At 41.9% G+C, this 24646-nt stretch overlaps 1 protein-coding gene across 3 annotated transcripts in view; it reads right to left on the minus strand.

Moving 5' to 3' along the window:
- The window catches only part of LOC125745309 (disks large-associated protein 4-like), a 190005-nt gene that overhangs the window by 39463 nt on the left and 125896 nt on the right, over positions 1–24646 (minus strand). For all 3 annotated transcript variants that reach the window (XM_049018015.1, XM_049018017.1, XM_049018016.1), the window contains exons 3-5: positions 14198–14323; positions 1635–2810; positions 460–677 (exon numbers count right to left, since the gene is read on the minus strand). In XM_049018015.1, the coding sequence (XP_048873972.1) occupies positions 460–677; positions 1635–2810; positions 14198–14203 (1400 nt within the window). In that variant the 5' untranslated portion in view covers positions 14204–14323. The remainder of the gene's footprint in view (positions 1–459; positions 678–1634; positions 2811–14197; positions 14324–24646) is intronic.

Consider the following 24646-nt stretch of genomic DNA (forward strand, 5'->3'; position numbering starts at 1 on the left):
TATCTTGCTCACATACCTTCACAGCGACAAACCGTCAAACAAACAGACAGAACCACCAGTCAACAAGCCATGGAAACAACTGTTAATCATTATAGGTGAAGAGGAGAACAGATCCTACAATGCAGAAAAGAACATCTACCCATATTTGGGATCCCGTTGGATGCTGCTATTTGGGGTCTATAACCTGACACCAAAAACTAATAATCCTAAATCACAGAGGTTGTAATCTTTTACTGGATGGTTAGTGGTAAACAATGGATGGATGCATGGATGGATGGAAATTGTACAATACACCTAGATGTGAAGTTTAATGCGCTTATAGCTATATCATTGCAAGACGTCATTCACACTCATTACCATTGAGTAAAATAAAGATCTGCATGCATGATTACCAGATCCCGTCATGACCTGTCAAAATAATCCATGTGCAAAAATATATATATGAGTGGGGGGGCTTACTTGCGTGATGGCAGCTGCTCGCTCAGAGACTGCTGGGTGGCTTTCAGGTAGCTCTGGCGGCGGCCTGCCATCTTGGGCGAGGGTTTGGGGCTGCCCTCGGAGTCCTCGCTGTCCTCCTGGTCCCCCATGGCCTTCACGTAGCTGCCGCTGCGCATACGCCTGCATGGGATTTCACTGGAGCCCCGGCTGCGACCCAGCGTGTTGTTCCATTCGCCTGCCTGCAGGACACCTTCCTCATAAGCAGCCAGTTTGGTCATGATCACGTGACATTGTTACACTGGTACCTTGTCACATGCCCACTACGTCACCACCAGAGCTCTCTTTCAGTAAATACTCCATGTATATATCCAAGTAACATTTAAACTGTGGAGTGGTATAGTGTATGTGTGGGGTTCGCTTATGCCTCCTGTGTTACGGTGGTATTCCACTCTCCTTCTGCAGTTCAAGGACATGTGGCTCAATTTACCACCTGCGCAAAGTGGTAATAATGCGTCATAGATCATGGGCCGCTGCCTTGAAAAGTGAGGTGACCATTTCGATTGGTCTATTGCTTGCTACGCCAAAAACACGCCTCTGAATAATTAAGAGAGGTAGGACAACCTTTTTTTTGCCTCGCTCTGGCATAAAATAGGGAAATGGATCTGGACATGCCCATAACTGTTAGTTCCACTTTGCGCTTTGCATTAGATTGTCAAAACCGAGCCCATGCAGTTAGGTGAACTGGTGTCTTAAAATTGCCCATAGTGTGTTATTACGCATGGGAGTATGGGCATGTTTGTTCCCTGTGATGGACTGGCATTAAATCCAGGGTCCCCTCCCTGGTGCCCTATACTGCATATGATAAGCTCTAAACTTTCTGCAATCTGGTACTGGAGAAGTGGCTGAATATTCATCAAGCAATGTGGAAACAGCAAATTTTATATTAATCCATTCATTTTCCATAACCGCTTATCCACTGCACAAGTGCAGGGTATTGGTGACCAACACATCAAAGATCATACACTTACACACATACGCAGTAGCAGGTGAATATCAGTGCAAACAGCACCCTTCTTAGCTGCAGCCTCACTCATTTATAATAAAACTTTTATGTATAAGGAAATATATTACTAAGCTTTCCCTTCACAGCTTTGGAGAAGAAAATGTTATTTCTCAAGACAAACATGTCCTCTTACCTGCAGGTAACGACACGTCAGGTCTTGGTGACAGGACTTGGACTTGAGCAGTGATTTATCAATTGTGGCCGACCCCATCTGGCAGACCTGCCTAGCCTGGCTGAGGGTCAGCGTGGACCAGGAGCTGCGTTTCACCACCTTGTTCTCGCCACCTTGTCCACCATCCCCAGTTCCATCCACAGGCACAGGAAATGGTGGACACACCTGGACCTTGAGGTCATTGTTGCTCTTAGAGGCTTTCAGTGTGTTTTCGCTAATGGTGTTGTAGCCCTGTGGAAAGACCTTTGGCGCCCCCTGGCTTTCAGGTGCGGAACGGCCCAGAGTCATCATGGCCACTGGGGCGTGGCAGCCACCAGCATCATCATCCAGGTTGTCCTCGGAGCTCCACAAGCCCAGTATATTAGAACGGTGCCGCCTCTTGGTGCATTCGGTCTTTGCCCGGTCTTTGCTCTTGCTGCGCCGGCCACGCTTGCCTTCCGCAGCACGCCCGTTGAGGTTTCCCTTGATGGAGGCCTCAAGTGACTGCGACTTAGCGAAGAGCTTCTGCACCGAGTGCACCAGGTAACGGATGCGGCCCGGGCTCTCGCTGCGCTGCTTCGACGTCCGGCTGCGATGGAACTGCAGGGTGCTGAATCCGTCCCGCTGCACGGGAAGCTGCTTCTCAAACTGATCCAGTAAGTTGGCAGGGAGCCTGTTTATCTTGCTGGCTGTGGAGATGGTCGCTGAACCGCTGGTGATGAGAGGGGTCCCTCCCACACCCACGCTCATGCCGACACTCATACCAAAGGGCATCGTGGTTCCCAGGGTTGCCGATGGGATGCCCGGCATGGAGCTGGGCGCATACTCAGAATTGTAATGGATTCGAGGGAAGGTGCTGCTGTTAGTCATCTGATTGTTGAGGGGTAGCATGCATTCTGGAGGGAGAGAGGTGGGGCTGGTAGGGGGGAAGTGGTGAGAGTCCATGGTACCATAGTGGCCTATGGTGGGGCTCAGGAGGAAGGGACTCCGGGGGTCAGGGGCCAGGGGGTACATGACCTCCGGCAGGCCTGACGATGGTTCGCAGGAGTCAGACAGGTGACGGTTACGGTTGATTCCCAACCCTTTCATGGTAGCCAAAGATTCCCCTTCAGTGCATTGCCCCTGTTGGAGTAAGACTACAGTCCAGGCAGGGTACCCCTGTAATAAACGAGGAGAACTGAGGGAGTTTAAGCAGAAAATGAAGTTGCAGGGAAAAAAATAGTGAGTTCCCCTGACAGAGTTCAGTTACTGTCTTTGCAGGGATATTTCAGAACCTGCATCTACACACAGGCAAACACAACCACATATAAAATGAATCAGTAGTGCACAGTCATCCACAAAAATTACCCATAAACAGCAGCAGGCCTATGTAATGCAAAAGGGAACAATTTCATGATTGGGTTGGGCACTACTATATTCCTCACTATAGTTTTTCCATTTGAATGTCACCATACTTGGATCAAGATAATGTAAAATTAAGTACACAAAAACAGCTAATTATCTTTGATAGATAAAGTGACTGTCAACCATCCACAACATCACTGAGAAAATCAAGGTGTCTCATAGAAGATGAAGTTAATTGAATCTGCCTTTATTGGCCCAAGTTCAAGTCTCTTGCAAATGGTCAATTATATCCTTCCTTTGAGAATTCAGTCAACATGTTGGGTAACAATTTTTCTCTTACAGTATGTAGAAACAGAGCCATCAGAACAGTAAATTAACTCTAATTGGTGTCTTTACTGTTCTCTAAGTTCTAAAGCAAAGTGTTTAGCACGGATTGATATCGTGTGCAAAGTGAAATAGGAAAGGCTGACTTTTTCTTTTCATGATAACACTTGTGGTCTATGACATACATGTAGGCAAGACTGAAGAAACTTGGCAGTGAACCTGCTGCAGGGCCCATGGAGCTGGGGCTTAAGGGCCTTTGCTCAAGGGCCCATGGACTTAACTATTCTGTCGAAGTTGGGCTCAAACCAGCAACCTTACAGTCACAAGCACAGATGCTTAGTCCACTGAGCCACATGCTGTCACACAGGGGCTCCACTTCTGCTCCTCCACCCATAAGTTTCAAAGCATGGGCCCAGCGAGTACAGGTTGTAACACGGCCGAATCCACCAGGCCTCCATTACAGGTTATTATTTGTAAAACATGTAACAGTAGCCTATGCTTTTTTCATTGTTCCTCTGTGCTTTGAGGGATGTATAAGCATGATTTTCGTTGCTCTGTCATCTCTTGATACATGACATTTTATTTTCATTGCTATACCGTCTCTGGAGAATCAGTCTGAAACGGAAGAATCCCTTTCATTCTTTTCATACTTTGTTATTACTCTGTTTAATGTTGGTATTGTTTTACTGTGCATAATTTATCAATTAAACTTTATGATATGTATGTAGGGGCGGCATGGTGGTGCAGTGGTTAGCACTGTTGCCTCACACCTCTGGGACCCGGGTTTGAGTCTCCACCTGGGTCATATGTGTGTGGAGTTTGCATGTTCTCCCCATGTCGTCGTGGGGTTTCCTCCGGGTACTCTGGTTTCCCCCCACAGTCCAAAGACATGCTGTGGCTAATTGGAGTTACTAAGTTGCCTGTAGGTGTGCATGTGTGAGTGAATGGTGTGTGAGTGTGCCCTGCGATGGGCTGGCCCCCCATCCTGGGTTGTTCCCTGCCTCGTGCCCATTGCTTCCGGGATAGGCTCCGGACCCCCCGCGACCCAGTAGGATAAGCGGTTTGGAAAATGGATGGATATGTATATAAATGAAAATCATGTGATGTATGGAGTCCACAGATGGTTTGCTGTTACCTGCGGCTTTGGTTATCCACAAAAGGTCTTGGAACAGGATACGGGGGGACTACTATAGTAATAAGTGATTATCATAAGGAATGTTAAACAGGGTCCAGAATACAGAACCCTAAACATGTCTCTTGATATGAGCTGCCATTCTGGCAAGTGCAAAGGGATAATTACTTTTACTTCCAACCCAGTGGGCAGCAGCACTACCAGCCCTAACTGTCAGCAGGTATCCTCACAGATGGCTCTACTGTTTTGGCCAATTGGCTTTTGGGATTCGAGCAGTTTTGATGTGAGCTTGAAAGCCCTCTGCTCACTGGAGGAAAATAACACTAACCAGTGGAGACCCAATGTGGAACTATGAGCAGACTGCTGTGTTAGACATCTAGTCCCACACGATTTTCCCAAGCTGCCTGCCTGCTGGCAGGACAGGTGCCAGTCCCAGCACGCCTCTGTGTATCGCACTACTGTATAATCACTAATTCTCAGCTGGTTGTACGTATAACATCAAGACAAATCTGCAGGTAAAAAGAAGCAAAGTGTTTCAAAACATCACGTGAACACAGCTACCAAGCCTGTGGGTCACTAACCCACTAATAATTCTTTATTTTAGGAATGTTTAATAAACGTTAACGTTTAAGATATGGAAACATTCAAAGTGTCCAGTTTTCCTGATGTTGTGAGAACATTATTCCACAACTATTACTATTACTACAACTAAGAATGATAACACAGAACTAAAAAAGGGCATGGTAGGGCAGTGAGCGACACTGTATCTTAAAGATAATGGATTCAAAACTAAGTGGTGTGTTTGCAGTATGCACATATAAAATAGCATGTATCTTTAAAATATTTTTCAACATGAATTGTGTTAAAAAGATGTTCAGGTAATCTTATTGTGCTGACATTGACAGAACCTTTGACAAAATCGAAAATGTGGAAATAATGTTCCATCAGCGTTACCTAGAGGTAAGAGCTGGCTAAAGTTATGGGAATGTTCACTGTTATCTGTGCAGACCTAGAGACTTTCAGCTTTCAACAAATATGTATCCTTACATCCAGAAAGTGCTTTTCAGAGAGAGCTGAATAACTCATTTGCTTAGTAACTTCTTTGTGGTGTCGATGGCCCTGTGTTCACCCTTTAGCTTGATCCATTCTGTTCTAGGGTGGTCCTCTGTGTGTCTCAGTGAGGTCTGCGGGTCCCCGAGGGCCAGATTGGGAAACACTGAGCCAATGGAGCAATTGCCTGCTGCTGTTTTGGAAAAAGTGAATAAATGTACTATAGCTGCTAGCACCAGTCTAATGCAGCTGTGTGGACGATTCCAAAAGCTAAAACATTGGGTGAATCTGTGGAGCTTGGAAACAGCATGAATTATCCATCGAGGGAAACACGCTGGAGGACATATTCATATTAGAGAAAAATATCTGAGCACTGTCAAGTCTTTCTTGCATTCTGATTGTATCGATTTTCCATTAAGATTCATGATGTTTCAAGTCCAGATGGAATTAAAACTTCATTCTTTAAAGAAACAGTAGAGTGCAGTAGAGTGAATCATCAGCTCAGTATGTCAATCTAAGTTCATCAACATGCAGTTGGCTGCCGTTACTCCATTATTATTAATCTGCAAACACATGTTCATCTACTATCATTCCTAAATCAATGTTGGAGCTTTAAATGTGATCCATATAAACAGCTCAAGGGTCAGATTCAGACCGTGGTATAATCTGTCTGGCAATAAATTCTATCTTCCAGTTCAGGTCCTTGGTTCCACAGTGATGAGCTTTAGGGAGCATCTGATGTCAAGCTCTACCTTACGATTGTGACCTGTGATTTTGAATACAGCCTTGATGCTCTGTGTCAAAAAGTCAGGCATACTGAACACCAAGACTCTAGATTTCTAAACTGACTGAGTTCATTACCGGAGCTGCATATCCGAGTTCAATTGCGAGTCCGGGAAACAGAAGTTCAATTCTAGGCTATGAATTCAAAAACCACATATTGTAGACTAAACAGATAATTATTTCCAAATAGGAAATAAATTATTTATCAAACACAAATGTAACAGAAACACCCCTCCACTGCATACCTTTTTATTTAACAAACTATTTATTAAGCATTCGCATAATATAGCTAAAGTGCACACAAAACTATGTAATAAGACTGTTATGGTACACCTACTCATCATGTATGATTCGATTCATCATTTTCAGTTCGGTACCCACAATGAAACTAATTAAAACATTTATTGGCAGGGGCGAACCCTAAATTCAGAAGTTGATTTTCAGCATGAAACCAGTATGCTTAATTGTGGCTGTAAGTTGGTTACAGCTAATCTAGTTGGTTACAATCAGTCAAAATTGGTGGTACATTTTCTATTCCCTATAAATTACACCAGCAGAGAGCGAGATTCCATGATAAGACCGATACTGTATGTCGGCTCTGTTATTCTGAAGTATGATATGTTGCTGGAAACATTTCCAATGTGCCAACTTACATGAGACGACATCATGCAAGTGCATGCATGACCAGAGTTAAGCAGAAACACCTCTGCAAGTTTGTCTCCCTGCGGCATTCATGGCCTTTATTCCAGCATATTCAGATGAGACTGAAAAATACCTACAGCTATGGGGGTGTTCATCATTACAGCAACCATACTTGGTAGCAGAGAACATCAGGATTATTATACTTTTAAATTTCCATCAATTTTCTGTACATGCTTGTCCTGTTTAGTAGCACAGGGGCTCCGGGGTTTATGTCAGAAGGTATGGGCACAAGGCAGGGAACAACCTAGGATGGGGCACCAACCCGTAGCATAGCACACTCACAAGCACACCTAGTTACGTATTTGGGAACTGCAATTCACCTGCTTTTGAGGTGTGGGGAGACACCAGAGGAAACCCCATGATGACACAGGGAGAACATGCGCACTGCACCCACGTGTAGCCACAGTGAAGACTTGCACCCTGGTGCCAGAACTGTGAGACAACACTGTCAAGTATTTCTTTTTTTCAAACAAGTGTCTCTTAGGTTTCGTTTACAGACACGCTGACAGACATATTGCTTTTGGTTTACAACCGCCCCTAATAGTGTTTGTGTTTGCAGTTTTAATAATAAGTAATCTCAAAACAAATTCTGTTTTCCCTGCTGTGCTGAAATTGTACTGTACTGTGAATCCAAAATGAACGTTTCCTGAAGAGTTCCTGAATATTTTTTGCAGTGTGGCAGGGCACATTATCCTGCTGAAAGAGGCCACCCCCTCAGGGGAATATTATTGCCACGAAGGGCTATATTTGGTCTGCAGCAATGTTTAGGGAGGTTGTACATGTCAAAGTAACATCCACATGAATGCCAGGACCCAGGGTTTCCCAACAGAACATTGCCCTGAGCATCACACTGCTTCTGCCAGTTGGCCATCTTCCTATAATGCATCCTGGGGCAATATCTTCTCCAGTTAAACAACACACATGCACCTGGTAGTACGTGTAACAGAAAAGGTGACTCATCTTAGCTTCTTCCATTGGTCCAATTCTGATGCTCATTGCAGGCACCTTCGGCAATAGAAAACGGTCTGCATGGGCACTCTGACCGGTCTGGAGATACGCAGCCCCACACCCAGCAAGCTGTGACACACTCTGTGTTCTGACACCTTTCTATCATAGCCAGCATTAACATTCTCAGCAATTTGTGCTACGGTGGCTCTCCTGTGGGATCGGACCAGATGGTCTAGCATTTGCTCCCCATGCGCATCAATGAGCCTTGGGCTCCCATGACATCGTCGCCAGTTCACTGGTTGGCCTTCCTTGGACCACTTTTGGTAAGTACTGACCACTGCATACTTGGAGCACTTCACAAGACCCAGTCATCTAAGCATCACAATTTGGCCCATGTCAAAATTGCTCAGATCTTTACGCTCACCCATTTTTCCTGTTTCCAACACATCCACTTTAAGAACTGACTGTTCACTTGCCTAATATATGATGGCACATTTCACAGGTGCCATTGTAACAAGACACTCAATGTTATTCACTTCCCCTATCAGTGGTTTTAATGTTATGATTGGTGTAATGTTTTAATATTACGATTAGTGTAATGTTTTAATGTTATGATTGCTACATTGTTTTAATACTAAGATTGGTGTAATATTTTAATGTTACGATTGGTGTAATGTTTTAATGTTAAGATTGGTGTATTGGTTTAATGTTATGATTGGTGCAATGTTTTGATGTATTGTATTGTATGTTTAATGTATTGTTTTCCAGAAATATGCTGCCACTGCTGTAAGCATTTTATGCCTTAAACGTGTCCCATTTAAAGGTCCTGTTTTCTTGTTGCTTAAGTGTGTTGGAACTAAGAAGTCCGTTCAACACCGACCTAAGATCCTCCAGTCAGAAAATTTTATCAGCAACATTTAAACTGCAGTATACCATGGTTTAATGTCTGGATGGTGTAACTGCATGTAAAATTAGAGCCCACCGAAGTATAACCTGACACTGTTCATTAATTGTACTCGTAATTAAACATAATTATTTCAGGGAAGCAGAACACTGACTGACTGTGCCTCTCTGGTGATCAAGGTCTAATTTCAAACATGGGGATTAATAAAATACAACATAAATTATTACTATAAGATTGGCTAGCTAGCTGTATAGCTATCGCTACAGTACAAAAACTCCTTATGCCAAATGTACACAAATTGGGTAATTGCTGAGTTGGCAGACATGATGAGGGCCCTGTCTTCAAACTAATTTTTAAAAAATTGAGAACAATGATATGGGGGTGGAATGGTGATACAGTGGTTAGCAGTGTTGCCTCTGCGGTTTGTGTTTCCACCATGGTTCCATGTGCATGGAATGTGCATGTTTTCCATGTGGGGTTTTCTCCAGGTTCTCTACCCTCCCCCCTACCCCCTTCCCCCCATGGTCTGTGCAAAATCTTCATGAAAAGCCCAACTTTGTGTGACTTGTCGCAATGTAATGGCTGTCCATTCATTTGTCACCACTAAAGATAAGTACTTAAAAATTGGTGCGATTTGTCTCAAAATGAAATAAGTCTCAGATCGTAATCTATACAATGTTCCTGGGAAATCTGAAAGAGATCCATTAAATACTTTCAGAATTACTGTTCTCACAAAATGAAATGTCTTCTACAGTCATCCTTTCCCTTCTTTGCTGCCACCTAGTACTGATGCTTAAATTTTAGTGTGATTTGTCTCAAAATGAAATCAGGTGAAGATATTCATCCATATATTTCTGTGAAGCAGTAGTAATATTTATCAGATTCACGGTGTCAAATGCCGCCTGCTGTCACCCTTCCCCTTATTGCCACTAAGTGGCGCTGTTTTAATTTTGGTGCACTGGGATGACTTGGTTTGATCTTTCTACTGCAGGGATGCCTTTAAAGCATGTCTGAATTTAGCAGTTCATAGCGCATGGAGAGAGGGCTGGAAATGCTGACTTCCAGCTGTTTAAATAAAAGAGTGCTTTTTGCATTCTAAAGACACCTGCATGGCCTGCAGGCTACATAAGGAAACCAGGTAGTCTGGTGCCAGGTCAGATGCTTCACCACATGCAAATATGCCCCTCAAAGCTCAAACTGGAATGGGAAGTTTATAAAGAAAGTGGTAGCAGAATTTGATGGATATCTCTTCATAAAAATAACTCAGGCTTGATACTTTATCGGTCCCTGTGAGGAAATTCTCTTTATGCCTGACACCACTGAATGGTGCTCTCTGTTCAAAAGAGGGCACAAAGGATGCCCCAAAGTAAACCAAGAGCACCATCTAGTGGGGTCAAAAATACAGCTAATGGTTCATGAAGCTTTATTTGGCCATCACTAACCATAACCACTGACTAATCATAGGTAACGGAAAACAGCTGTGGGAAATGGAAAACAAGGATCGCTAGCAGTGGCTGGCCATCAGGAAGATGGAGGCAGATCATGATAAAAATAGCATAGCAGTTAGAAACAGAGACCAGTATCCCAAAGGAATTTGAATTCCAGGCTGGACCTTGTTGCCAGATCACATTTTATCTGGGAAAACATTCCCAGAATATACAAAAGTATTAATAGCAGAAACCTCAAATAAATGAATAAAACAGTTGACTAAAATGATAACTCACTCACAGCTGTAAACCCCCACATGTGCCTCGTGCATACACTTGCTTAGCACATGTGTCAGTGGCATATATGCCCACCACCTTTCTAAATAAAGGTACACATAAATTTTGACCTGGGGATCTGTTACAATATTGTGTGATGCAGTAGGTCTATTTGTGCAAAATAAGAGCTGCTGCAATTTCAGGGTAAAAGAGGCACAGAGAAAAGTGCCCGCCCACTCAGTGCATTAGTGGTATCTGCTTCCTGAACACTGAAAACAGCTCTCCCATATAGCCTCTGCCCACATGACTGCATTCACTCTCCAGTCTGACACACTGAGTCTCAGAAGGAATTGGAATAAAGAAAATCCTGTCCCAGTGTTTGTTTCTATGTATTTTCAGCATTTCAGTACAATGTAGGTTCACCTACCTCTAGAATGCCTGATATTATGACTGTAAAAGCAGAATAATATAGCTATAATTAATGTTGTGATTGAAATACACAGCAGGGATGTGGCACTATACACTATCAGAAAAAATACCAATTAGTACCTTTGAGGGTACAATTACTTGTCTATTCGTTGGATTCTCCTGATTAGATTTTCTAAGTCTCTTGTTAATGCAGACTGCTATCTTTTGATGGTTTTGGCACTAAAATTCACTGCACTTCTGGGAACTATCACCCCTCCTCTCCTGTTACCACAAAGTCCCTACATCACATAGCACAAGCACCCATTCTGGGGACCAGATTCTTCCTTTCAGTCTCTTTTGAGGCCCATTTGACAGTGCTGTGTGTGTGTTAGCTTTTCTGATAGCACCTGCTGTTGAAGTTACAGCTGGTTAAGGAATAGGGGGTCTGGAGTGCAGTTTTGTTGATGTGAGATGTGTCTTCTGGCTACAAACGCAAGGGCAAGAGGTTGACCGGCCAGGAAGGAGCCCTAGGGAAGTAGATTAACGAAGAACAGCAATCCATGGATCCCCGCTGTGTGCTGGAATGAGAACCAAAAGGGCAAAGGGAGGATGAGGTAGGCCCAGAAACGCACAGTATAGCTGAGAACTCAGTGCTGAGCCGGAAGCATTACACAGATAGCAGTAACTGCTACTTACTCATCACCACAACCTGCAGAGAGTCCAGCAGGTGTACTGTTAGGCCAACGTTTACTTGGAAACCCCCAACACAGGAACCAGCAGGACACGCTGCTCCCACAAACACATGGCATGAGAGCCCCGGTTTTGTGTGAACCCAAGAAGCTTGGGTATATTACGGGACTGGAGCTACACAAAGCTAGATCCTTCCACTGGCAGAGATATGAAAATTATGCGCAGGAGATTTAGAAGATGTATACACAGGAATTTGAACCGTTAATCCATCAGCAGCTTCTACTAAGAGGATAAATGTCCTTTTGTATGTCTAAAAAAATTAAAAAATCTATAAAAACCTATGCTAAAACATAAGAGCAGGCCAAAAAGGGATCAGGCTGCAAGATGCGATTTGATTATAAGACGGGGGCTAATGTCAAAGGGACAACAGAGCTAAGTACCTTTCATCATCCTAAAATAAAGAACACTATAAGAAATATGAGATTGTGAGATGTTGCACGTGGTTTAGATTGTATGTGTGCAACAGGAACCAAGCAGCTGCATTTTCAGTCAGTGTCCATAGGTAATGCTTCTTAATGCACACACCTGCTACTCAAACAGCAATTCATTTGGCTGCAGCTGAATACATAAAGGACACATACAGTGCAGAGGTCCAGTTACGGTTTGGCTGGTTGTGATTGTTATTCTTATGTCAGAAGCAGCCACCCTCCTGGACAGCTTTTCATAGGTTACAGTGCCTGGAGTTTACAGAGAATGATGTGATAGACAAACACTTTCAGTCAGTGGCAGCTCTGTGGTGAAAACACCATGTTAATCAGGGAGGACAGAGGGGAAGGACTTGACTTATTAAAGCTAATTGACAGGCCAGAGGTGCAAAAATGTTCACAGTTCAAAAATTACACTGGTGTGCTAAAAGGCATCTCTGAAGGCTCAACTCATCTATGCTTAATGCAGTGATTAAGGCAGATCTGGAGGCAAAAGTGGTTTCTAACCAGTATTAGCTTGGTCTACCTAATAAAGTGGCCACTGAATACTGTATACACTATATGGGCAAAAGTATTGGACACACCTCTTAATCACTGAATTCAGGTGTTTCATACAGACCCATTGTCACGAGTGTATAAAATCAAGCACCTAGCCATGCAGTCAGCCTTACAAACATTTGTAAATGAATGGGTCATTCTGAAAAGGTCAGTGAATTCAAGTGTGGTCCTGTCATAGGATGCCACCTTTGCAATTAGCTAATTTGTGAAATTTCTTACGTTACATATTTCCTGGTCAACTTTAAGCAGTAGTATTGCAAAGTGGGAGCATTTCGGAACAACAGAAACTAAGCCGTGAAGTGGCAGACCATGTAAAGTAACAGAGGGGGGTTGTCAATTGCTGAGGCGAATACTGCATAAAAGTCGCCAACACTCTGCTGACTGCAGAGTTCCAAACTTCCTCTGGCATTAACCCCAGCACAAATATTGTGCACTGGGAGCTTCATGGAATGAACTTCCACGGCCGAGCAGCTGCATGTAAGCCTCACATCACCACAGAGTGGTGTAAAGTACATCGCCACTGGACTATGGAGCAGTGGAAACATGTTCTGTGGAGTGACAAATCACTTTTCTCTGTCTGGCAGTCTGATGGACCAGCCTGGTTTTATGGATGCCAGGAGAATGTTATCTGTCTGACTGCATTGTCCCAACTGTAAAGTTCAGTGAGAGTGTTTCTCAGGAGTTGGGCTATGGCTATTAGTTCCAGCAAAAGGAACTCTTAATGCTTGAGTATATCAAGATATTTTGGACAATGCTATGGTTCCAACTTGCGTGATCAGTTTGGGGAAGGCCCTTTTCTGTTCCAGCATGACTGTGCCTCAGTGCACAAAAAAGGTCCATAAAGACATGGTTTGGTGACTTCGTTGTGGAAGAACTTGACTGGCCCCTACAGAGCCCTGACCTCAACCCCATCGAATACCTTTGGCATGAACTAGAATGGAGATTGTGAGCCAGACCTTCAAATCCAACATCAGTGGTTGGCCTCACAAATGCTCTTCAAAAATATTGTGGAAAGCCTTCCCAAATGAATGGCAGCTGTCATAGTAGCAAAGCAGGTACCAGCTCCATATTGCTGCCTATGGATTTGTAATAGGATGTCACAAGTGTTCCTGTAGGTGTAATGGCCAGGTGTCCCAATACTTTAGTTCATGTAGTGTAGGATTACTGTAAGACTTACCACACCAGCTCTGGTATTGTTTGAGACATCAAAGGACAGACATTTTTAATGATCTCTTTAAATCACTGATAGCAGTTCTGTGTTATGAACTTGCTAGTATCTCTGTCATTAATTAATAGAACACCGTGAGAAACTCCAAAAAATCACCTAAAAGGAACCTTTGATGTTCTGCTCATCTGTAATTCTAACAGACTGACTCACTGCCCTAAAGGAGGTCAAAATCTTGTATCATGGCCTCATAAGAACTTTAAAAACTGCTTAAACATCTTACACATACTTGGATCTTTGGCCTTAGCAAACAAAAGATTCAGTCTTCTATGAATAAATTAGTTCTTACCAACATTCAAAAGGGAAATATGTCCATGTAGTCCATCTTTAATGAAGCAGATGTTCAGCTGGGCTTTATTAAACCTTTGACCCATGTGTTTCAGCTACCCAAACCATTGGTTCAGCAGGTCATCTCCTGTGAAGATAAACCAAAAAAGCAGAACATATGGTATTCAGTGAGCTCCTTGTACAACCTTAAGCAGCTAAATGTGCAGATATTAACCTGTTTCACAGATTTTATTAGAACAGCCCAGGAGTGTTGCAATATCAACCTAGAAGAATAAAGTAGCAGTTATGTTCCAACTATTAACTCAGTCACTCCCTGGCCTCTGTTCTCTAAGATGTAAAATAGGAAACATTATATTGAAAGATACCTTTGGCAACGAAATACAAAAACCCAACAGTGCTTGTTTATTTTTTGCATAATCGATATTGTTGTCAACTTAGCCTATATGACTGAGCAGGCACTGAAGCAGGTCAGGTTGTGCACCTTCTGAAAGACAGTAGCTTCAGTTCCAGGTTCCAGTTCCACACAAGAAATTTAACTGTAAGTCCAGTTCTGAAACACTGTGCTACCGAAAGCAACTTCAATAGACTTGGCCTTTTTCTTTTTTCCCTTGGACCCAAATTGCTTCCATGAATCATTCAACCTCCCCTCAACTGTTTTTGTGTAAATAATTAATTTTGTTTTTCACGATGTGATTTTGATAAGGTATATGCTTCATGGCTGCACTCTAAGCGCGTTTGATCCTCCCACCTGCCTTTCACTCAGCTAGGAGGAGAGCAAAAAGAACAAGGGCTGCAATCGCTACCTGCAAAGCAAAACTGGGTCGGCTGATCTGCATCTTTTATTCCAGAGATGTCATGGCTGGTCATAAACCGTTAAGCCTTAATGCATTTGAAGATTTATACCTTTTTATAAAATGACTAGCTCCTCCGCAGTTCAATGGTACAGATTTCCCGTTCCCCTAAGGTATGCATCCAGCTCGCCCACACCTCTCATACCCAGTGGATCCTTTATAATACATCTGCAACCCTCTTCTGGCCCTAATGAGAGCCAAAATCAACATGCCACAGAGAATTGTGTCAAGTGACAGCTCTGACTACGCTTTCAGCTACTGCGCTTAATGCTAAAACACCATGGGGACGTATTCACTGGTCCCTGGATAGATAAAAAAATGTAAAGGATTTGCATGCCCTCCAAAATATTCTAAAGATGTACTCTGCATGGATACCGGTAAAGTTTTAGCCATATGAGTAATTTAACGTGGATTGTAAAAAAAAACGGTCAAAACCTGAACACTTCAATGTTCTTCCATATTTTTGAATGATGATACTTTTCAAGTCGGATATGAATATATGATAAAGAAATAGGTAAATAAACAGCTGCTGTTACTGAACAAGTAAATAAATAATTACTGTAACTAGATTAATACATAAACCCACCATCTGATACGTTACTCTATGACATGTTTACTCTCCTGATCGCTACAGAGACTGGATGCGTGGATGCTGCCATCGCCCAGCATCAGTAGAAAGTACCGCACACCGCATCTCTAGCTTGTGTTGCAGGAATTTCCAGCTGAAAACCTGATTCATATATGAAGAGTATACTTTCTTGCACAATTGGTCTAATAATCAAGGTAAAGTATCAAGGTAAGTTTCCCAAACTGTTAGAACAGGCCCCACATGCACATCAAGGCAGTGAGCGTTGTCGGTAAAGGTAAACAATTAGCTTGGGACAGATATGAGGCCACCTGAGTGGAGTGGATTACATCATGTCTAAGATGCTACAGGAAGAACTTTCTCATAGACAGAATTTTCCCATAGACCTAGGCCTGGCATAGCATCTAGCCTATTAAAAAGGCGATCCTCCAGACTCACTGGAAAGAGAAGAAGGACAGTCAAAGCAGGGGAGGAAAGAGGCCCACTGTCTCAGGGTCGCGGCTACAAGATACCAGAAGACACTACTGGGAAAGACAATTTATGGCACTGCGCTCAAAGCCTGTAGGCCCACAACAGTGAGGCATGCAAGCTGTGTTAACTTCTAGGCCTTCACAAATTCCCCCCCCCTTTTAACACAGCTAAATGCATTCACCCCTGTAACACGTCTTCCTCCAGAAAGGGAGGGATCCATTCTTCACCAGTACCACTGCTGAGCACTTAAAGATATTGAACAGATACTAGTCTAATAATCATACTATAAAGCAAAGGAATATAAACACGTCGTCCAGCAGCTTAATAATAATCACCAAATATAAGCATGGTAGGCTAACACCATGCTTTCATTTTCAGAATAAAATCGTTTCTGTGGATTTCAGTGAGGTTCACAATGCAAATGAAAGTGTCCTTGTTCCATGTTTTGCTTGTTGCCAAAATCAGTGAGGGTGTAACTCCCTTTTCATTGAATTAGACATCTTGCATGGCTGTACCTCCTCTGTTATGTACGGTGGGCGTGACTATGTTGATGAGAGAAGAATACGCTTCAAGGAAATGCAAATAACTTTTTAATGCCCCATGAAACAATATCATATTTGCTCCCCAATCCAGACTAATTATATTATGTTCCAAAGTCCCTTGGAATCCCACCCCCCCTCCATTATGGCACCCCTGTTTATGTGACTAATGGGAGAATAGACCCAGAGTTTTTAAGCGCATCAATGCTAGTTCTAAATATATTGTTATTCATTTAAAATAAAAGGCAAATGTATAACTATCTGATCCATGAATATGTAAATGGAAACTAAATGACCACATTTATTCTACCCTTTGTAGTATGTAGTTCTTCCATTAATTCTGGCTCATAAGTATTATTATATTAATGCATAAATGAGGTGAGTAGAATAGGTGAGTACTCATACTGTAGATGGATAGAATATAGCACTGAATTCTCATGATTAGCTTAAGGTCTTGAATCATAAAAGGTCTCTGGCCATAATTCAATGGCTTCAGTCTTAAAAATGCATTTATATAGAAATATTATAATTTTATAAGACGACACCTTCTGTATCATTAGTTGATATTTCTTCTTGAAGAAACAGAAATGGAGAAATGGGATATTAAAGATTTAGTTTGGTTTAATTTGGCAACAAGAACGGTGATATTGGGATAGTGAGTGAGACTTGTCTTTATGCTCAGTACTGTATGCCCGTTTTGGTATAGGAAGCAGTGTATGACCCATTTTAGTGTTGACATTATCCATACATGTTGGTGAAGTGCATTATTTAACATCATTTTCCTTGATTGCTAAAAGACCAGGTGCATTTCCATACCATCTCAGCATTTCAGTTAACCCAGTACTGACGCAGCGTTTTGAACGCGGTCAACTATAGGAGAATGACTCAAGTTGGTGGTACATTCTACCTGAAAGGAGATCTGGATGGAGACCAAACTCCTGTCAGGCAGAAAATAAAGAGGGTTACATTATGGTGCATTCACTATGTAATTTTAAATTCTGTCAAAAGAAGTTCCTGCTCCAGTAAATACAAAAAAATGCTGTAGCTAAGCCATGCTGCCCCTTTACTGTAACTAGTTTGGTAGTTATTAAGAGAATAGGATGTTAAAGTTATAATTCCTACATTAAATTTTTCTTGATGCTATTCCACATTATTTGTTGCTACCACATGACACAAATCATGAAATACTTAAAAATCACGGTAAATTTTCCAGGGTCAATTTTCCCATTAACTTAAGCCAAAAAAAGCATGTAGCTACGCACTTTCTGGACTTAAGCATGTTTTCCCATTGACTTACGTTTTGGGTTTATATGCACTTCAGTTCACCCAAAATAATGGTCCACACAATCAAAATATCAGATATTTACCACATTATGGGGACAGACACCATCCACAATTTAGTAACTCCAATGCACCTTGGCATGTTTCTGGAGTATGGGTGGAAACGAGAGTAACCAAAAGAAACCTTCCATGATGACATGGAAAGAACATGCAAGCTCCACCCACGGGAGCCAGGGCAGAGATTTGCAGTGTGAGGTAGCAGTGCTGACCACTGCAGCACCGTGCCAGCTCCCTAATAACCTATTGTCAGTTGTTATGCACAACTTTCAAATGCTGCATTGCACCGTACAATTTCGTTATTGTCGAATGATTCTCATATTCCAGGGAATGACCGGACATAAGTGTACTAGGCTATCACCATGCTATCATTTTCAAAATAAAATGTTCCTGTGTAGTTGTGAGTTAGGCTCACAACATAAATGAAAGAGTCCGTATTCCATGTTTTGCTTGTTGCCAGTATCATTGAAGGTATAACCCCCTTGTCTTGCTCAATAAACTGGACTTCTTGCAGGACTGCATCTTTTCTGGATTTCGCTTGGTGGGCATGATTGTGCTGATGAGCGGAGAATACATGTAAATCGAAAGCATGTAAGTTTTTAAGTCCTTTTTTTGACATAAGAACCTGATGGGAGAGCAGACCCCACTGTGAATTTAATTTAATTATGCAAGTAAAACAGCTACAAAGTGGTGGACATGGTGGCTCACTGGGTTGCACAATCACTTTGTGCCTTCAGCATTGTGGGCTTGAATCACACCTCCTGTGGCTGTGTTCTGGCTGATTAGTCTAGGCTAAGTCTAGGCTAAGGCTGATTAGTCTAGGCTAAGTAGCTACTTGAATGTGCCACTAGTGCAAGTGTACCCATAAGCACTGACGTCCCATTCAGGATGTACCTCTGCTGCGTAGGATGGCCTCATGACCCCGTCCAGGATAAGTGGTTAGAAGTTGGAGGGATGGTAAATCAGATTTCCCATAATGCCCTCTTAGCAACTGCACCTAGGTGGTATTCCATGAAGGAGGATTTCCTGCTTAGCCAGATAACTTCTTGGACTTAAGGTAATCTGCATTAAACGGACTTTATTTTCATTCCCTTACATTTAGCCCAGACTACCTTAAAACCGACAAGTTATCTGGCTAAGCAAGAAATCCTGCTTCGTGGAACAACCCTCAGGTTATTCACAGGAATACAGTAGTGAGTATTTATCTAAACCTCAAGTAGATCTAGACGTAGAGAATAAAGCAGCTGGCTAAAGCGTTTGCAAATGTGTCCAGTGTGTAGTGTTCCTAACACCATGAACTTCACGAATGATAATTGGGAGCTCTGAACTACATGGATTTTTCTGTAAAACTTGTATATAATTCAACAGAAAGGATGAATATTTATGAATGCAGTTTTTACACAGGCCCATGTATAATTTATATCTTGATGGGCAGCATATCTTCCATTTTTATAAAACATGAACTTGAGCTCAAACACATCAGCTATCCTACTGTGTTATTGTCTGTGTTAGGAGGTTTTAAGAGGGATTTGTTCCGCGCCTCGCCTCATTGTATAGGGATAATGAAAATACAAATTTACAAAAAAGGCTGGGAACTGCACAAAATAGGAAGTTTTTATTTATGTCAGATGGTGCTCTCCCGCATTACAAAAAGAACTGAACATTAACACCTGCCGCTAGCTTTTTGCCACTGCACATCCTTGGATATTTGATACCATGAGTGTGATACTTCAAACATTATTTGTACAATCTTTGTCTGATCTTTTCTAAACATTGCAGGCTCATTGTATGGGTGAAGATTAGCTAGACCTCTTCAAATTTCGAGGCGAATCACGTCAAAATTGAAGCAACAGCTCTTAGTGACAGCAAAGAGAAGGATGAGATGGATAGAGGCTTATCTCTGAGATCCGGATCAGCTTATTTGTTATTATAAAACCTACAGCTGACAATGGACACTTCAGAATCACCTCGAAATTGGAACTGCAAGACAGAGGGCAGCCGAGAATGAAAACGGAGCCTGCAGCTGCCATCTTGTGAACACGGCCATCTGCCATCGGAAAGCATTCCTAGGATCTATGCACATACTGGAACATTGTACAGGTCAGTGGTTCTCAAACTGTGGCTTGTGAAGAAGAAAAAGGTGTTTTTTGGGCAATCCGGGGCTCCATTTATACCAATAATGTATCAGTTCTTACCGTTATGTCATAGAAGAAGTTAGTTATAGTGCAAAAGCGAAATAGAATATAAATATTTAAACAAAAATGGATATGTGTGCTTTCGCGCCCACATAGTACAATAAAGACTCCTAGCATTCAGATAAGAATACATTTATTAATTTTCCAGGTGATCCATCCAGTACTTTTAGTTAATATTTGTTATTAGTCAGAGAAAATGGTGGTGAGTACCATCTGAGCTGGAGCCCTGCACGGGTGACGTCGCAAATGGGACCTACGAACTGTGTCATCGTGGGTGCAGCCTTCTTGTCAACCCTATGCAGGCCAGCATGGAGAACAGACTTATTGTTGGACTTTGGCCCCCCTACACAGACCAGTGTGGATAACAGACTTATTGATGGACTTTGACCCCCCCTACACAGACCAGTGTGGATAACAGACTTATTGATGGACTTTGCCCCCCCTACACAGGCCAGTGTGGATAACAGACACATTGATGAACTTTGGCCCCCCTACACAGGCCAGTGTGGATAACAGACACATTGATGGACTTTGGCCCCCCTACACAGGCCAGCGCGGATAATGGACTCATTGATGGACTTTGTCTTGATCCTTAATCACAGCTTACACCTAGCTTTTAGCAAACAAGTCCACTCTTTTCTCTTTTCAGTAATGTCAGTTTTCCCAGGGGGGGTTGGGCAGCCAGTTGACCTTGGACCCCCAGAGGTTTTTTTCCTCTCCTCCGTTGTCTTGTGGCTTTCTTTATTTAATTTCTTTCCTTCCTTTTTCCCATTCTGTATTTCTCCCATATGATGTTTAATGTATCACACACATCCATGTAAAGTGCTCTGTTGTGAAAGGCGCCATACATACAAATAAACTGAATTGAACTGAATAAATTGAAAATGTGTAAATACCTCTTTTTTTCTTTTTTAAAGTATTCCCTTCAACACTGATCATTAATAGAAAAAATTTGAGCAGAAAACCATTTTGAAAAACTCATCCTCTATGGATGTCTCCTTAATAAGGCCCATAACGTAAGAATGTGCTGTGGCATCGGTTTGACTATCAGCAAGGACACTGGGGTCTTCTCCTGAAAAATTCATCTTTCCACTTTAAGGCTGGTACTAACAAGGGAATACTAAACTGTTACAATGTTACAGAGGGCTATAATTACAAATGTTTGTAGAGAGATACTCTGATCAGAAATGATTGGTGCTGTAAGTAGTCTAAATATGGCTGATTTTATGAGCCGATCAAGTAGTTGACCAACTAACATTTCTTTTAGTTCCAACTCTGTTCCACAGTTGTGCTCCCTCCTCTTCACCTACTGCACCCCCCCCCCCCAATGCTGCATGATAAGTGCACTAAAACACCTACTGGAAGCATGTCTCTCATTTTGAAATTCTTTACAGTGTAGGATGAAGACATTGAATTTACCTTGGGTAAAATGCATAAAGAAAAAATTATCTGTGAAGGAACTACCCCAAGGACAAATCGAACTACAAATTTAATTTGGTATTTGTGGAACCATCACCCAAGTGAATATAAAGATTTGTCTCAACAAGCAGAGACTAGCAAAGTGGCTAAAACTGCTTCAGCATCGTCTATGAAAGCTAGCCATCTCTGAAGGCATGCATCAATCCATCCTGGGCCTTTGGACAAGAAAAGACAAACACAAAAAAATAATAATGAAATTTATGGCATTACATGAGCAACCTTTCTCAGTAAGTGAAAGCCAAGCAATTTGAAACTTAATAAATTATATGAACCTAAAGTTCATGCTTTCAAGCAAGCAAATTTTTTTCGGATGTTACTCCGCCTGAAATCTTTTGGGTCATGTAGACAATCTTCTGAGTGGTAAAGTCAAATCGATCAATTTTAAAACTGATATCTGGACCTCAGATGTTAACTTAATGTCAATGTAAGCTTGATTGCACAATGAGTTGATGAAAACTTTGAGCCATACGAAGTGCTTCTGCTTTCACAAGAGATGTCAGGATCAAAGAAAAAAATGCTTCAAACATTCCAAAGTTCATGTTATTGTGCATGATAATGCAAGATACATGTCAATGGGAATGGACAAAGAGAACTTGCAGAATTGACCATGCACGGTGCATACCTTGCAGTTAGTTGTCAAAGAAGGGATGCCCAGCAAAGCATTAAAGACTCCTCACATATTTACGACTTTATGATATCCAGACACACATAGGCCAGCCGAAGAAGTTTGGAGCCAGATATTCCTATGAGATGGAATAGCACATTATATATGCTGCAAAGCCTGATGGAACAGAAACGTGCTCGGAGGGCAAATGGTACAGAATACTACCTGCCAGCTTCACTAAACATACATCAGTGAGGACTCACTGAGAATGTGCTGACGCTACTCGCAAATTTCGAGGAACTTGCAAAGGAAATCAGTCCTTGACCGCGACTGCCAAAACATCATGCCATCCATCATCACACTGAAACATCTTTTGGAGAGAAAAGTAGATATAGACCTTGGAATGGGCAGAGTAGAAGCTGCCTTAGCAGTTCAGAGGAGGCTTGGCACCACTGAAGAAGAACCTTCGTACACTGCGGCCACTGTTCTTGATCCCAGGTAGGCAACAATACTAAAATATTCATAGGAATGTTTTTTTTTATGGAAAACCATTTCAAATGTGAAGAAAGGACACATGTATTGAAAGTACTGAAAATGTTTCAATAAAGATATTATTATTAAATATTATTATTAATATTTATAGACTGATGAGTTAGAATTTATTTATTTTCTTAACCTAATTTTCTCTATGTCATGTCAAGGTAGGGACTACTCGCAGGTAGACTAAAAATGAACTTTATTAACCAAAAACACACTTAAAACAGAAAATATAGGACCATGAGGGGTGCAACCAAAGAAGTGACAAAACCTAAGTGGGAAGCTGGACTGTTACAGACATACGAGAAACACTCATGGTGGGAACAGCAGAGGGACCGATACAGGTGACGACAATAACCGACCTGGGGAACACAGTGAGGGCAGGCACATATATATTCAGGTGTGAAGGGTAAAAACATGCGGGCTGGGAACCAGGTGATGGCCAGCGACCTCGTGCACGTCTGCACAATTACAAGATGATGTAATTTATCAAGGCCCCCCTGGTATGTCTTAAAAGGAATCCTAATAATAAATAATTTCAGTCTCAGCCCACACTGATGTCTTCCAAAGCACCGTCAGCTTTATGGTGTCTGACAGAGGTAGACCACATAGGAATTTGCAGTTATCACGATATTGTGTTTAAGTAACAATTTAATGTGTAAGGGGAGTAGTAGTGCATGAAATTAGTGGAATTAGTCATCTCCACCTTCCCCACCTCCATTTACTACAAGTGGACGTCCATTTTTTCAAAAGTCCAGCAGAAATACACTTATGAAAAGACAAGTAAATGCGTAGCTGGAAATGTGGGCTTACTTATTTCCAGCTTAATTTATTCCATGAGAGGATGCGTGCAAGATCGTGGTAAGACCTCACAAGATGCATGTCAAAAGCTTAGTCAAAGGGTAACAATAGGTGCTTTCCCACGAAAGTTCACTAGCCTAGTTCCATGGGCCAAATGGACCGGGAACTTTAGTAGCTCCTGGAGACTTTCATCCGTCGTTTTTCCATAGAAACCTATACCACCACCCCTCAAAAGCACATTTACGCTGAAGCGAGGCTGAAATTTAGGCTTTTGTTTTCATTCACATTGAGGCTATACATAATGTAAATTGCTCATCTAAATATTTTCAGTGCTGTCAGGAAAGCTGCGTTATGTACCATCACCCTTGGGAAAGGAGAGAAGATGCGTGTGCTGGACCTGTACAGGCAAAAGTCCACAGCCCATCCTGCTTGAAACTGACTAATGTCACTTTCAAGGGCAAACGAAAAAAAGAGTTTGTCAAAATTACTCTTTTGTGGAAATTTGGCGAAATAACAGTAAACCCTTGATACCATCTCTTGGATCATGGCATTGACCTTGTGAGACACTGTTATATTCCGGAGAATTACTGTCTTCAAATTACATTTAACGTAGAGTTCAGGTTTTGAAATCCGATTTGATTATTGCTTTAATCCAACACTTTCTCAACATACTTTAATACTTTAAGTATCATGACACGTATGATATCAGCACTCTGATTTCAGTTGTCTGTGTGATTATACATGGTATAGTTTTCCTAAAAGCAAAAAAAATATCAGTCACAATCAATGATATTGTTTCAATTAATTATGTATTATACTATATAAAAAAGTTAAATTAATCTATTTCAAAAAAGTGTAAGGTTTGGTAACAATTTTCCAGATGGGCTTGAATTCAGCACCTTCTAATCTATGCTTCCATCTTCATAAACAGGCAAAGTATTGTTTTTTTTCGCCAAAAAATGTCATCCTACCTCATGTAATGTACAGATGAACCAACGACGCATCTATTTTCTCTTCTTTTTTCAAATTTTTTCTCCCCTCCTCTTTTC

This window comes from Brienomyrus brachyistius, chromosome 6 (assembly GCF_023856365.1).
Source record: "Brienomyrus brachyistius isolate T26 chromosome 6, BBRACH_0.4, whole genome shotgun sequence".
NCBI lineage: Eukaryota > Metazoa > Chordata > Actinopteri > Osteoglossiformes > Mormyridae > Brienomyrus > Brienomyrus brachyistius.